Source organism: Metopolophium dirhodum, chromosome 1 (assembly GCF_019925205.1).
Source record: "Metopolophium dirhodum isolate CAU chromosome 1, ASM1992520v1, whole genome shotgun sequence".
Taxonomy (NCBI): domain Eukaryota; kingdom Metazoa; phylum Arthropoda; class Insecta; order Hemiptera; family Aphididae; genus Metopolophium; species Metopolophium dirhodum.
The window spans coordinates 29,820,553-29,834,877 of record NC_083560.1 but is presented as its reverse complement, the minus strand read 5'-3'; the positions used below and the strand labels follow the sequence as shown (position 1 = coordinate 29,834,877).

The 14,325-nt window shown below is 32.5% G+C and overlaps 1 protein-coding gene and 1 pseudogene across 1 annotated transcript; one reads left to right on the top strand and one right to left on the bottom strand.

Annotated features, from left to right (window-relative positions):
- LOC132937478 (uncharacterized) lies at positions 1-1,309 on the top strand (annotated as a pseudogene).
- A 10,702-nt stretch (positions 1,310-12,011) lies between these two features.
- LOC132935851 (probable serine/threonine-protein kinase clkA) lies at positions 12,012-12,932 on the bottom strand. Its single transcript, XM_061002487.1, has one exon. It carries the CDS (start codon positions 12,930-12,932, stop codon positions 12,012-12,014), a length of 921 nt encoding a protein of 306 aa, XP_060858470.1.
- Positions 12,933-14,325: the final 1,393 nt, after the last annotated feature.

Genomic DNA, 14,325 nt, shown 5'->3' with positions numbered 1-14,325 from the left:
ATGGCTGGTTCGATTGAAAACATGGCAGCAATTTATACGTACGTTCCTCCGACACCGCCTGCAGAACTGATTGATTCTACGTCATACACATTGGACTTTGTCGCTCGTAAGTTCATACATATTGGCATCGATCCGACTGAAAATTTCCAAGTCACCGTTCATTTAGTAACTTCATCGCGGCTTGTCAAAATAACACTGGATTTTCTAAAACGTATATTTTCAGTGATGGGCAATATACTATAATTCGTATTGGAGCAACCAGTAAAATATAAGCGTATGTTATTTTTGGAAACCGAACTTTATAAACTATCGAGAATGATGTACAGTGGTGAAAACGTACTAGTGATAGAATCAAAAACTCATGAAGGGTGCAGAATACTATTGAATCGAGTGAACCTTATTCAACTTCAATATTTGGAATGGTGCATATTTGAAACAGTCGTTCGAAAATCAATTATAACACAACTAGCTGTCTTAAAGCAATTCGAAATGTTTTTAAACTATATCAATGTCGAATTTTCCAAAGTTGATTCACCGCCGAAAACACCTGAAGAAATGATCGCATTTATCAAAAATTTACACGACGAAAGTGTAATTTCAAAAATTCCAAAAAATTATGTCAATATCATCAGTCAACTCAACATGTATGCTTCATCTCAATTAAATGAACAATGGGCGCAACGATGGAATGGAGAAATGTCACCAGAGGTAAGTATATAAATTATATCACTTTTAAAAATATTTAATGTATAATTATTATTTTATAGTTATTCACTGAATCTGAAATGAGGCTCATTTCACCCCCGAGATATTCGAGTATGTCTCCAATGCACGAAGACCTTTCACAGGCAAGGGTAATTTATAATTTATAAGTTAAAAAAATGATACAATTAATAATTATAATAATTATTTAGGTAGCTGACGAGGAACGTGGTATTGATGAATTTTTAACACAGGCAACATGGGCACCAGCTCGGAAAACAAAACCATTGGTAAATTTCACATTTAATTTTTAAGATGAATATATATTAACAAATAATTATTTGTTTAGCCTATTGATGATCCTGGCAGTCTACCGACGACGATCATAGACACTCTTCCCGCATCGTTTGATTCAGACAATTTTGCACAGCCCCCTCCGTTGTATACAGCGCCTCAATATATTGAATCTTCACCAACGAGCCCCGAAATTGATCAGAACGACGGTCCGACGTCTTTCAACCACTCGCCATCTATTCTCGACTTCACAGGCGGCGAGCCCACGAAAAAATTAAATAAGTGGAACGCTAAACGCAAACTGTTTGAATAATATTGTTTAATATTTTTGTGTAAAATAAAAATAAGCGTGATACTTGAAACAAGTTTTTTTTTTTTATTTATTAGAATATAAGGTAATAATATTTACAAGTATAAAAATAATTATAAGATATTAAAAAGGTATATAAAAATAATTATAAGATATTTACAAGGTATATAAAATAATATAAGATACTTAAAAGGTATATAAAAATAATTATAAGATATTTACAAGGTTTACAATTTTCTAACATCTCCACTAAACGGATTGTAAGTTATAGATTATAGTATTAAACAATAAGCCGATGTCTTTTCTGGAATAACTGTGTCCGTTTCAAAGTCTATTCGTAGGTCCACGGTCGATGATTTAACGTTATCATTCTGATACGACAAATCGACAACGACGATTGGCACATAGTTTTGAAAAATATGTTTTGATAACAACGGTTCACAATAATCTCTTTCGTACTACGATTTTTGAAAGCAGCTCGAAAGTCTTCATATGGATACACTTCAGAGTTTAAGTGTACCTTAAGATTTTTCAGTTGACAATGATCAAACCGACCTGCATCGTTTTCGATATTTTTTTTCCGATCTGTTTGTAGTCCAAACAACACAAATCTTGGTTTTCGAGCAAGCTGCTTGACTTAACAGTCCACGAATGAGAAATGTTTCTAGGGAGCACGGGATACTCGCATAGATCCCAGGTTCTGAACGCACACGATAGTGTTTTACGAGAATCTAATACTTTCAATAACTTTAATTTTTCTTTATCGCTCACTCTGATAATTGACATTTTCCAAGCCACCTTTGTCAGTTCAATTGTAATTTTTTTTTTTTTATGGACGGCAGCGGTTGCGCCTTCGCCCACAACATGTATCGCATCAAGGTCGGTAGATGCACGATTTAAAATAAGTTGCTGATTGCAATTGAGTAATATTTTTTTATAATCTTCACAAAATCCGAATACATGTTTTAATGGAATACATCCGGAAAATATATGATTGGTCATAAAATTTTTATTATCTTCACTATCCATCGCCGAGTCCCAAGCCACGTTATCTAATGTATTCAAGTCGTTTGGAGTGTACGAGCAGTATGCTTTCAAACAAGACGAAACTCCCGGTGATTTTAATTTCTGTATTTCTATTCCGTTTATTTCATATCACATTTCGGAAAATAAAAATACCAATCCGTTATTTGAAAACGAACTTCTCCAACTGCATCGGCAGATTTGTTTACTTTTCCTTCAATGAAAATATAACTGTCACACGGTAAAGTGTATGTATCCATGTTTTGAACATTAATTCTAATTTCCTCATTGTATGATAGTGCAGTGCTCGAATACGGGGTGAACGAGTGATAACTTTTTTGAGTTATTTTACAATCGTCGACATAGTCGGCTGTCACGTCTAAATATGAGTCATCCATCATTGTAAAGAACGGAGAAAATTTAAATTATTTTTCGTGAGCTTGATATATTTCGGTTAGATGTTGACTTCTTAACGACATGCGGTATACTGTTAGGTATTTTGATTGAAGCTCTTTTTATATTAAATTTGAGTGCCATATCCACGCGATATTTGTAAACGAACTGTTATTGGTTCGCCTCGCAGATTAATTAGACAATCGTTTTGATCTTTTAGCACGATATTTACTTTAGTTATTGAAGTCGTGTTTAGTCCGTAGAAAACTGGATACCTAGGTACCTCAACGATTTTATATCCTGCAGGTACAGTAGGATAAAGCTCGTGTATGATCTGGCTCAGTGCTCCGTCGGAGAATGAGCCGGTGTTTAAGTTACACTCTACTTTTATACAGTTTATTTTCATTATGTTGACAATATTTTCAGATTCATGACTAGCACCAGTAGTGTCTCGTACATTTCTAAAACCTAGCAATTTTGCTATGCTATTATTGACCCCTTAAATCAACATCATGGCTGCACGATATCACATACTTTAATGTTCTGCTGTTTGCTTTTAATTCAAACATACTGACATAGTCGGGCATCATTTTTTGTATAATAGACTTTAACTGATCCGACTCATACGTCGCCGTAGGTATAATTACGTACTCATTTTCATTGATGCAATTACGGAAGGCAATAGTATTGCAACCAGGTTCTATGTTTGGTATAGAATTATTTGTCTGTAAACTCAAAAGACAAATCTGTGCAGTATTTTCTACTTCTAACGGTGGGAAGATCTCGAATGACAACTCACTAGAGTTTCCGTTTAACGTTAATGTGAACATGATAAAAACTTTAAACACAAGTGTCCACAGTTTGTGGTATTATATTTCTGTTTTCTGCTGTAGTTGAAATGTATGTCACATCCGTGAAAATATTGTTGTACTTCTAATGGTGGAGGTAAATTCCCAAAACTGTCGTAATATTCGACTTTTTTCCGATTTTTTTATACGCTACCCAATGCGTTCCTGTACCGTTTTCCACATCCAAGTTAATAATCGCTGATTCTTGTCGTTTAGGACGTGTAAGTAGGATAAAAAAGAGAGTTCTGGAACCGCATCCTGCCAGCACATCCCTATACCTGATGGCACATCCCGCGAAAACCGTTGCACATCCCGTATCATCCCATGGTTGCACATCCCATGGGTTGTGCAGATCTATCACAAACGTACACGACAATCCCCCCGCTAAAACCCCCACCATCAATCACGCACTTGTACGATATTCCCCCGCCACTCTTCCCTATCAATTAGCCGCCGCCGCGCGAGGAAAATAATTAAAAAATTTTTCGAACCGGTCGCTTCCCAAACGACAACCACACCGCTGCGCAACTTATTTGCTTATGTTTACAAGGTATATTCTATCTCATTTAACTGGTGTTTACGACAATCGTTCGCATACGTACGAGATGTATAATTTCCCCCCACCACCACCGCCACTATACCTTACAAAGGGCCGCCGCGAACGCGCGCGAGCCCGCCACCGCGTTATCATATCTATGTTATCAGTTATCACATTGGCGTTAGCATAATCTTTAAATGTATATATATATTATTTATATGTATTCCTTCGTCTAGACTCTAAACCCATCAAACGTTTAAGTATTCGCACATATATCTATAAATACCTACTTACATACGCACTTACGTACAAACACACATACATACATACTACATATATACATACATACATATACGTACATACATACATACATACATACATACATGCATGCATACATACACGTTATACATCTGAAACAAACACACATTCAAATATATTATAATATAGTCTACATATAATATACATAGGTACTTACATATATCTAAACAATTATACACACATCATTATCACAAATCCCTGAACATATTATACAATTTATATAATATATACTTACATATCAATAAAACGCATAGGTATATTTATACATATAAATATGATATAACCATACACATACAAACTATAATATACTATTAAACACCGTACAGTACTCATCAGTTTTCATTCTGAACTTATATAATAATATTTACAACACACACAAGCTCAACATATATATTATATACCTTCTCATACATACACGCTTGCATGCATAGATACATACTTTCATATCACATCACACACACACACACACACACACACACACACACACACACACGATCCCAGTATTCCATATGGTATACAAATAAGCCCAGTCCTTTATTCATTCAATTACATATGAACGATCATACACACACACATACATACAAAAATATTATATATAATCAAATTCGAATAACATCTCGCTAAGCATACGTTATACATGAGAATAAATCTCAAACACACACACACACAGACATAAACTTGTAAAAATATTTATTTTCAAAATATACACGTTGGAATATAGGTGCATTCGCTTGCATTCACACATTCCTCTCCCCGACAACATACGGAAATATTTATAATATATATATATATGTATATATGGTCAATCGTTTAATCGTTTACAGATGATGATGAGTTTCATTCATACATTTCTCTAGCACAACACACATACACTCATATACCCATAGGATAGTTCATACATATTTAGATACTTACATAGTCGCATATTATATACATTATACATACATACACACATTTATCAGGTATCACAAACACCCAAACATATTATAAAATTAAAGTATTATTAAAATATAATATGTATATGCAGTATTCATATATTTTTAGTTTATGTACATATATTCATACATACAACATCACAAACACACACACAACCAAACATATTATACAGCTTAGGTATGTAATATACTCGGGAGCTTGGTACCTACTATCGTAGTACTGATAGTAGATAAGTGGCTGCCAAGATATTATAGATGCAGGTCGCAGACACTTTATTTGATGTTATAGTCGTGGTTGATAATAAATAAAAGACAGTTGTTGTTTATTGTGAATTTTATTATATTGTTGATAATTTTCTAAGTCCAAAATAATGCTCGTACAGAGTGGCGTGAAGGTGCTTGCACTAATGGGTAGTACACAGGGCTTGAAACCGATTTCAAAACCGGTTTCAGAAATCGGTATAAACCGTTAAAAAACCGAAACCGAAATCAAAATCGAAAACGAAACCGAAAAAAATTAGATACCGGTATTATAATCTAAAACCGAAACCGAAAAAAATTGGATACCGGTATTAAAGTCAAAACCGAAATCGGAAAAAATTGGATACCGGTATTATAATTTAAAACCGAAACCGCAAAAAATTGGATACCGGTATTAAATATAAATTCAAAACCGAAATCGGAAAAAATTGGAAACCGTTGTTATAACTTATAACTCAATTTTTTTAATTTTAATATTTTAAATAATGCTTTTTTTTTGAATAAATTATTTTAAAATGTACGTAAATACGTAAATTGCATTGATACACCCATGGGATTATGATTAAAATGTTGATAACCATTTCATTATTTGAAAAATTATTATAGTTGTTTTATACTTTTATTATAATAGTAATGAATAATAAATAATAATAATAATAGATATTAATTATTTATTGGGAAGCACATTTGACAGATGACGGCCCGTATATGGGTCTATTAATTTATTAGATTGTTATTTAATAGTATTAAGCTATTAAATACTGAATAGTACAATACTATTATAATCAAACTATAAAATATAAATAATAAGAAAATCATATAATAATTACTGCTAGAACCAATTATTTATAGAGGTACAATACCAGGAAAAACTGAAAATAGCACAGGTTTTAATTTGTGTGAGTGATCGTACGACCATCACCGCTACTGCAGTCTGTAGGCCGTGGGGAGCAGAGACAATAATAATAACACTAATATAAAAATAAATTTAAAATATATAATATTGTTTAAGAATTATTTAGTTATTAAAAATAACTGTATTTTTAATTTTTCCCTAGTGCCCATACACTGTATAGTGTACCTATATAATATATATTTCGATATAGAATATTTTGAAATTTTCGTACTGTGTTTGCAGTAGTGCAGTCAGCGTGTTTGTCGTTCATTATAGTGTAGTTCCTTATCGGTTTACTTTTTTTATGTACAACTTGCAACTTTATAATTACGAGTCCATCCACGACAAAAACTTTTTCAATTTTATTTTTACTAAATGATTTATTTACTATAAATAAAGATACCTATTACCTACATCAGGTTGTTTCATTAATAACATAAGAAATCATGGGTAGAAAGAATACCAATCCTGTTGGCCGTTTATTTTTCAAAAATGAAACAAATGAGTCCAAATGTACTGTTGAAGGATGTATAAAACCTATTTTACAAAATCACTCCTATTGAAATATTGCTCTTATTTTTATCAAAAATTAAAAAATCATATTAAGTATTTAACTATTTAAGTATAATAAAACTATTTATAATTATAACTTAAAGTCTGCTTTAAATCCGTTTTTAAAAATGTAGAAACCAGCAATCAAAACCGAAATCAAAACCAAAATTTCCTAATATCGATATTGAAAAATTGAAACCGAAACCGAAATTTCCTAATACCGGTATTGGAAAGTTGAAACCGAAACCGAAATTTCGTAATACCGGTATTGAAAAATTGAAACCGAAATCGAAAAAATTAGAAACCGGTATCCAAAATCGAAACCGAAACCGAAATTTCGTAATACCGGTATTGAAAAATTGAAACCGAAATCGAAAAAATTAGAAACCGGTATCCAAAATCGAAACCGAAATCGAAATTTTTTCAATCGGTTTCAAGCCCTGGTAGTACACGTCTGAAAACAGGCCGATTCGGGCTCCCTTTTATATTAAGTTCCCCGTACCCCTTGCCTATAGATACTGTATCTCGGCTCACGGATGTGGTTTGTGTGAACATCGTTCCAGCCCACGCCTTTTATGACTTCCAGTATAATTCTGTGTATTCGATTTGAGATAATCATTAATATTTTTTATATTGGATATCGTCACGTACAGCGTTGTACTAAAAATAATCATTCTACTGTTTTATATTTTTTATATTTTGTACATTGTGGTATACAGAGCAATTATATTGTTCAGTGCGTTTCTTAAACAAGAACTAATAATGTAATATTATTTACTAACAGAAAGAACCCTTATTTCCGTTTCTATTATCCGATATATGCCGAATTACAGTATCTAAATTATAGTATAGTGTAATTATGTACCTGTGGGATTTGTTTTATTGTTAAGTAGTAACTTGCTTACTACATCTCCCCCTTTAAAAGTTGATTTTTATCGTCTAAAATGAGAAAAATTAACTTAAACTTCCTCCATTAGTTCAAGCACTTTCCTATGATTACAAATTTTACATATATCAATTATTACATTACATGTTATGTTTTACATTAAATACATGATTATAATTATATGGTACATTTCACCATATTAATTATTATTGACAGAATACAGATTATAATCCACAATATTACAGTATATATTTTGCTTATTATCTAGGTTAGTATCTTATGTGATTAACAATATATTCTTTATTTTGTTTGTGTTTTTGTTTACATCAATAATCTTATCTTAGTGTTAATATAATATGTGTAATAATCTTTTAATATAACATGAATTCTTAAAATCTATTACAATATATTTTTTTTTCCGTGCAATATATATATATATGATAAGATAGTGGTGTTTACTATATTTTATTTTTCCATTACCATGTTAATTATATTTTAAATAAGTTAGATTAATATATTTCTTATTCCATCACCATGTTAATTACGCCAATATATGCTAATATGTTCCTAACTTTATTTTTTTTTCATTAATTCTACGTTTTCGTTTGCTTCTATATATATTTTCCATTAATCGCTATATTATTATATTTTATGTCTAGTTAATATTACTATCCCTATACTGTAATTAGATTATATCTTTTTACTACAGGCCCAGACCAACAATAAACTATTGTATTCAAGTTTTATTACATGATCAAGACTAGTATTAAATCGATTTTATTCTATTCTATTTTCGTAATGATTTCATCTTGTTAATTGAACCCGTGTCGCCAGAGTATGCTGTAAATCAAAGCATCCTCCCGCGACACTGGCTAAACTAACAAGATTTTGTAATTTCTTACTGTGATTCATTATGGCCATTTGGTCCCTTGGTGATCCCGTTAAAAAAATCTGCTATACACACGATTTTTCCAACCAATCACCAAACGATCAAATTCCAACATTTCCCCTGAGTGGTCAAACCGTTCGGTGCCCTGATCGCTTAAAATTTCATCCGGTATCCCATGTATACAGACAAAATTTATTACGAACGCTTTTGCCACCACATTAGCGGTGTGACAAGGTATTGCTACCCCTAGGCTGAACTTTGTTAAGTCGCATTGCATCGTGAGTATATAATTGTTACCTAACCCGGTTGTAACCAAAGGTCCCACAATATCCAAAAATATTTTTTCAAATGGTTTCGTACTAGTGGTAGTAATTACCATTGGATATTGAATATGTTTGTTAGTATTTTTATTCATCTGAGACATGCTGTACAATTCTTTATATATTCTTTTACGTCCTGTTTTAAATTCGGCCAGTTAAATTGTTTCTTTATTTTCTTTACGGTTCTGTTGATCCCTAGGTGTCCACCCAATACGGAATTATGTAATTGTTTGAAAATTACTAATTTTTCTTCCCCGCTAAATTCTAATTTGGTACAAATTATTATCTCTATGTTTGTATTACGAAAAATGTATCTTATCATTGATCTAACTTTTGCCCAATCTAGTCCGTCTTGTCATCCTAATTGGTTCATTGCTAATTTGGTTAATTTATGTTTTTCGCAAAAACACTTAAGATTTAGTAAAGCAACGTGTAAATTTTGGTACGTGGCTAATTGTTTCTTTTTCGTTTTTGTTATTAAAAATATTATGTACCTATCTTCACTTTTGAATTTTACGACGTCGCCTAAATCTTTATGAGATTTTAATTGCTTGTCTCTACCAAATCTCATTTTTAATTCGTAATTAATACCTGATCGAAAATTATAATATTTTTTGATTTCAGATACTATGTGGTACTCCGACGGACTATTTATTAGTTCGCCGTGTACTTCCTTAACGTCTTTATTAGATATTACTGTTGTTTCGAATTTTTGCATAAAATTATCATAACTTTCGTCCTTAATTTCCGTAATATTATACATACGCGATAACGCGTCGACATTGGTGTTTAACTTGCCCATTTTGTATACTATTTCATATTCGTATTCCTCCAATTGTAGTCTCCACCTTGCCAATCGGGATAATGGGTCTTTTAAATTAAATAGCCATGACAAAGGCCTATGGTCCGTAAGAATTGTAAATTTTCTACCATATAAATACGGTCGAAATGTTTTTACGCCGAATATAATTGCCAAACATTCCAGTTCCGTTGCCGAATAATTACATTCCGCCCTATTTAAAGTTCTAGAACTGTAAGCTATTGGTAAATCCGATCCTATTTTACCTTGAGATAATATTGCACCTAGCGCCCTACCGCTAGCGTCTGTCGTTAGTATAAATTGTTTTGTAAAATCCGGATATTGTAGAATTGGTTCTGAACATAATATTTCTTTTAATTTATCGAAAGCTTTCTGACAGTCTTCGTCCCAATTAAACTTTACGTCTTTTCTTAATAATTTCACTATTGGATTAGCAATAGCACTATAGTTTTCTATGAATTTTCTATAATACCCACTAAGTCCTAAAAAACTTTTTATTTGTTTAACGTTTTTAGGAACCGGAAAATCTTTTACAGATTTAACTTTCGCTTGGTCCGGTTTGATTCCTTCGTCACTAATTACATGACCTAAAAATAAACATTCCCGTTGTAAAAAACTACATTTGTCCGGTTCTATTTTTAGATTGTGTATACGTAATCTCTCGAATACGTTTATTAATTTTTCATTGTGGTCTTGTAAATTTTTAGCATACACTATTATGTCATCCAGGTATACTAAACACTTCATTCCTATTAACCCTGATAACACGTTTGTCATCATTTTTTGAAATGTCGCCGGAGCTGAACTTAGACCCATAACTAATCGTTTAAATTGATAATGCCCTTGTCCCGTTGAAAATGCCGTAAGTTCTTTTGATTCTTTAGCCAAAGGTACCTGAAAATACCCCGATTTCAAGTCTATCAAACTGAACAGTTGACATTGTCCTAATTGGTCTAATATTTCCGTTATATTTGGTAATGGGTGAAATTCATTTAAAGTTACTTCATTAAGTGCCCTAAAATCGATAACTATTCTGAATTTTTGTTTCCCCGAGGCGTCCTCCTTCTTTTTGACTAATATTAATGGTGCGTTAAACGGACTCATTGATCTTTCTATGATTTCATCTTTCATCATTTGAAATATTCGTTTTTCTATCTCCGGTTGTTGTGAAAACGGTAAACGATATGGTTTTTTATAAATCGGTTTCAAATCCTTAGGAACTTTTATTACGTGTTCTGTTGCTGTAGTACACGTAAGATTATCCCCTTCTAAATAGAAAATGTCCACGTAATGTTCACATATTTTTACTATCGAATTATATTCGTGAACTTGAAGATGATCAGTACGTATCAACGCCCTGACCCGACGTGAGCGTTCAGTGTCAATTGTGTTTATACACCGTACGCTATCTGTCAAAACATCCGTGTCATATGAAATATTACGCGCTTGACCTACATTTATTTCCTGCGTCATTTCTGATATATTTAATATGCTTATAGTAATTTTGTTGTTTTTGACTGTATTGTAAATATTCGCGCAATATACGCCCGGTATTAATTCTTGTTTATTAATTAAAATATTTTTATTATTCATTTCTGTATCTGGTATATCGATTTGTACTATTGTTTCTGAGCACGGTTTTAATGTAAAACAGATATCACTATCGCTTCCGGTTTTATTATTATTTATTGTTAGCGTGTTATTAGCTACGTCTATTACTGCATGATTATCTATTAGAAATTTATTACCAATAATTCCGTCTGCCAGAATCGGAAAAATATTGTTTACAACATAAAATTGTGTTTCGAATGCTTCATTATTAGTTATTAATTCTATTTCTGTTTTTCCTATTGTAGAAACTATTTTTTCATTGATGCCTTTCAAATAAATTTGTTCGTTTTCGTTAATTTCAGTGTTTCCTTTTAATGCATTAATTTTAATTATATTTAGATCCGCCCCAGTATCGACTAATAATTTAATTTGATTCTTATTAAAACTGGGTGATTCTAAAGTAATGTGGTTGTCTATTAATTTTGCTGTGATGTGGAAAATCCTGTGTGTGGGTCTTGAACTCTTTCTTGGACCAATCTGACTCCCACTGGTGATGGTCCGTTGGCGTTTCCCGACGTGCTTCTTTCGTTTTTCTGTTTTGTATAACAGTTTGAAATTTCATGACCTATCTTATTGCAGTAACTGCAAAGTACACCCTGAGTATTGTTATTGTCCCTACGAACATTATTGTTGTTGTTCGCATGGCGCGTGCCGTTTACACGATTATTGTTATACGTAGTTTGTTGCGCATTAGGTCGATTGCTCCAGCAATCTCGTGCTATGTGGTTAGATCTACCACAAGTGTAACATCCGGTGCCTCGGTTAATATTATTTTGTTGTACATTATTGGTATTGAAATTCCGTCCATAGCCGTTTCCGCCTCGATAACCGCCGCGATTAACCATGTGTGAGCCATATCCGCTCTGATTATTATTCCCATAATTATTGCGGTTGTTGTGGTTAACATATCTGTTGTTATGCCCGTTGAAATTATTATTTCTATTGCTTTGATTTGAATTACTGTTTCCTCCGCGATTAACTGCGTTATTTGTATTACCACCATTTTGTCGTTTTTCCTCGTTATTAACGTCTGCCTGTTTTCCATTACCAATTTGTCTCTGCAATTTGTCCATTTCTACTTTTGACTCATATTCGAGCATCTCATCGATCGCCGTTTTGAAACATTGTTCCAATGTACTGGGATTTCGACTTTTCAGTACTGTATATAGGTGATGAGGTAACCCTGTCATAAATATGATCAACGCCTGTTTCTTTGTTTGTTTTTTCACTATATCTGCCTCGGCCTGAATTAGACCTATCGTACTTGCCACGCAGAGTTTATAATATAACTCTTCGATTCTACTAGCGAATTTTGCCACACTTTCTCCCTCGGCCATACGTGCCGTGTTTAAAGCTATTGATAGGGCCCTCTCCGATACTTTTTGTTCGAATGCCCCTTCTAATATTGTTTTTATTGCTCCCCATGTTTCTAAATTTCGATATTTTGTTACTTCTAACGCATTTCCTGTTAACTTAGAAGTAATTATTTTTAATAATATCGATGTATCTGCTTCCGTTGTCTCTTTAATTGCGATTTCACAAATATTTATAAATTCGGCTACGTCCTTTTTGCCCGTGTAAATAGGTATCATAGCAATTGCTTTATCTAAATCCATTTTACTCATTTTTTTCTTAACCACTGACTCTAACTGCACGTGAATTACGCTTGAGTCTGACCTAGTACCTAAACGACCTACGGTTTGTTTTCGTGGCGCGGTACCTATCTGTTCTGTTAAACTATGTGTTCTTACTAACTTTTTCTTAACAGTTTTAACTATGTGTTTCCTAGTTTGCTCTAAAAATTCTTTCTTTACAGCGTCTTTCAAAATTGCCTCTTTTAACTCTTTCCTCGGTTTATATTTTTCAACTTTTATTGAACTGTCCGCAGAACTAGTGTCAATATCTGAACTATCGGATTCTGACATATATTTATCTAAACATTACATATATATAATTTTTAATAAATTATATCTACTAAATTTATTAATATCCTATCCGCGTGAGTAATTACCAAAAGTATTTACTCTACATGTATATACTATTATTGATTTATAAACTAATAATACGTAACTACCGTCACCAAAATTAATAACACGTAAAAATTATTACTTATAAAATAACTATCATGCACAAATAATAAAAGAAATTACGTTAACGCGCGTCGTACGTTGGATATGGATGAGTATACCTATCTAATAACACGTAAAACGTTCGACCGCCTATGTTACGCGTGTTAAATTTCGATACGGTATCCCCTCACCCGTTTCCCTCGACCTGTTCCGCGATGTTTTTATGCGTACGCGCTCGTACTACGCTCGAATATTATAAAAAAAAATCCCCGGTTAGCTACTCCGTAAATCCCTCCAATAATATTCGACTTCCTATCCCTTATTTTTATAGACTATAGACTATAAAAGTCTTATTACTAATTTTTCCTAAATGATTTAATTTCCTAATTTACGCGCTTTACCATTTAACCTTCTAAACATTAACAATGATTTCTAATAATTATTCTATCAACTTATTCTTAGTAACGTTATACTATTTCTTATCCTAGGGCGCCCCTATAATTAATTCCTTCTTTTTTTTTTTTCAAAACTTTTCAAAATTTGACGTCAATTACTTTAACAAGGTCATCTACTGCCTTTTAATTCAAAATCTCTTTTCTTCAATATATATCAATTAACTTCTTTCAACAATTATATTCTATATTTCAATTCAAAATTCAAT

Bases quoted from the DNA above. Each gene is read 5' to 3' on its own strand.
- LOC132935851 (XM_061002487.1), bottom strand. From the start codon at position 12,932: ATGGCCGAGGGAGAAAGTGTGGCAAAATTCGCTAGTAGAATCGAAGAG.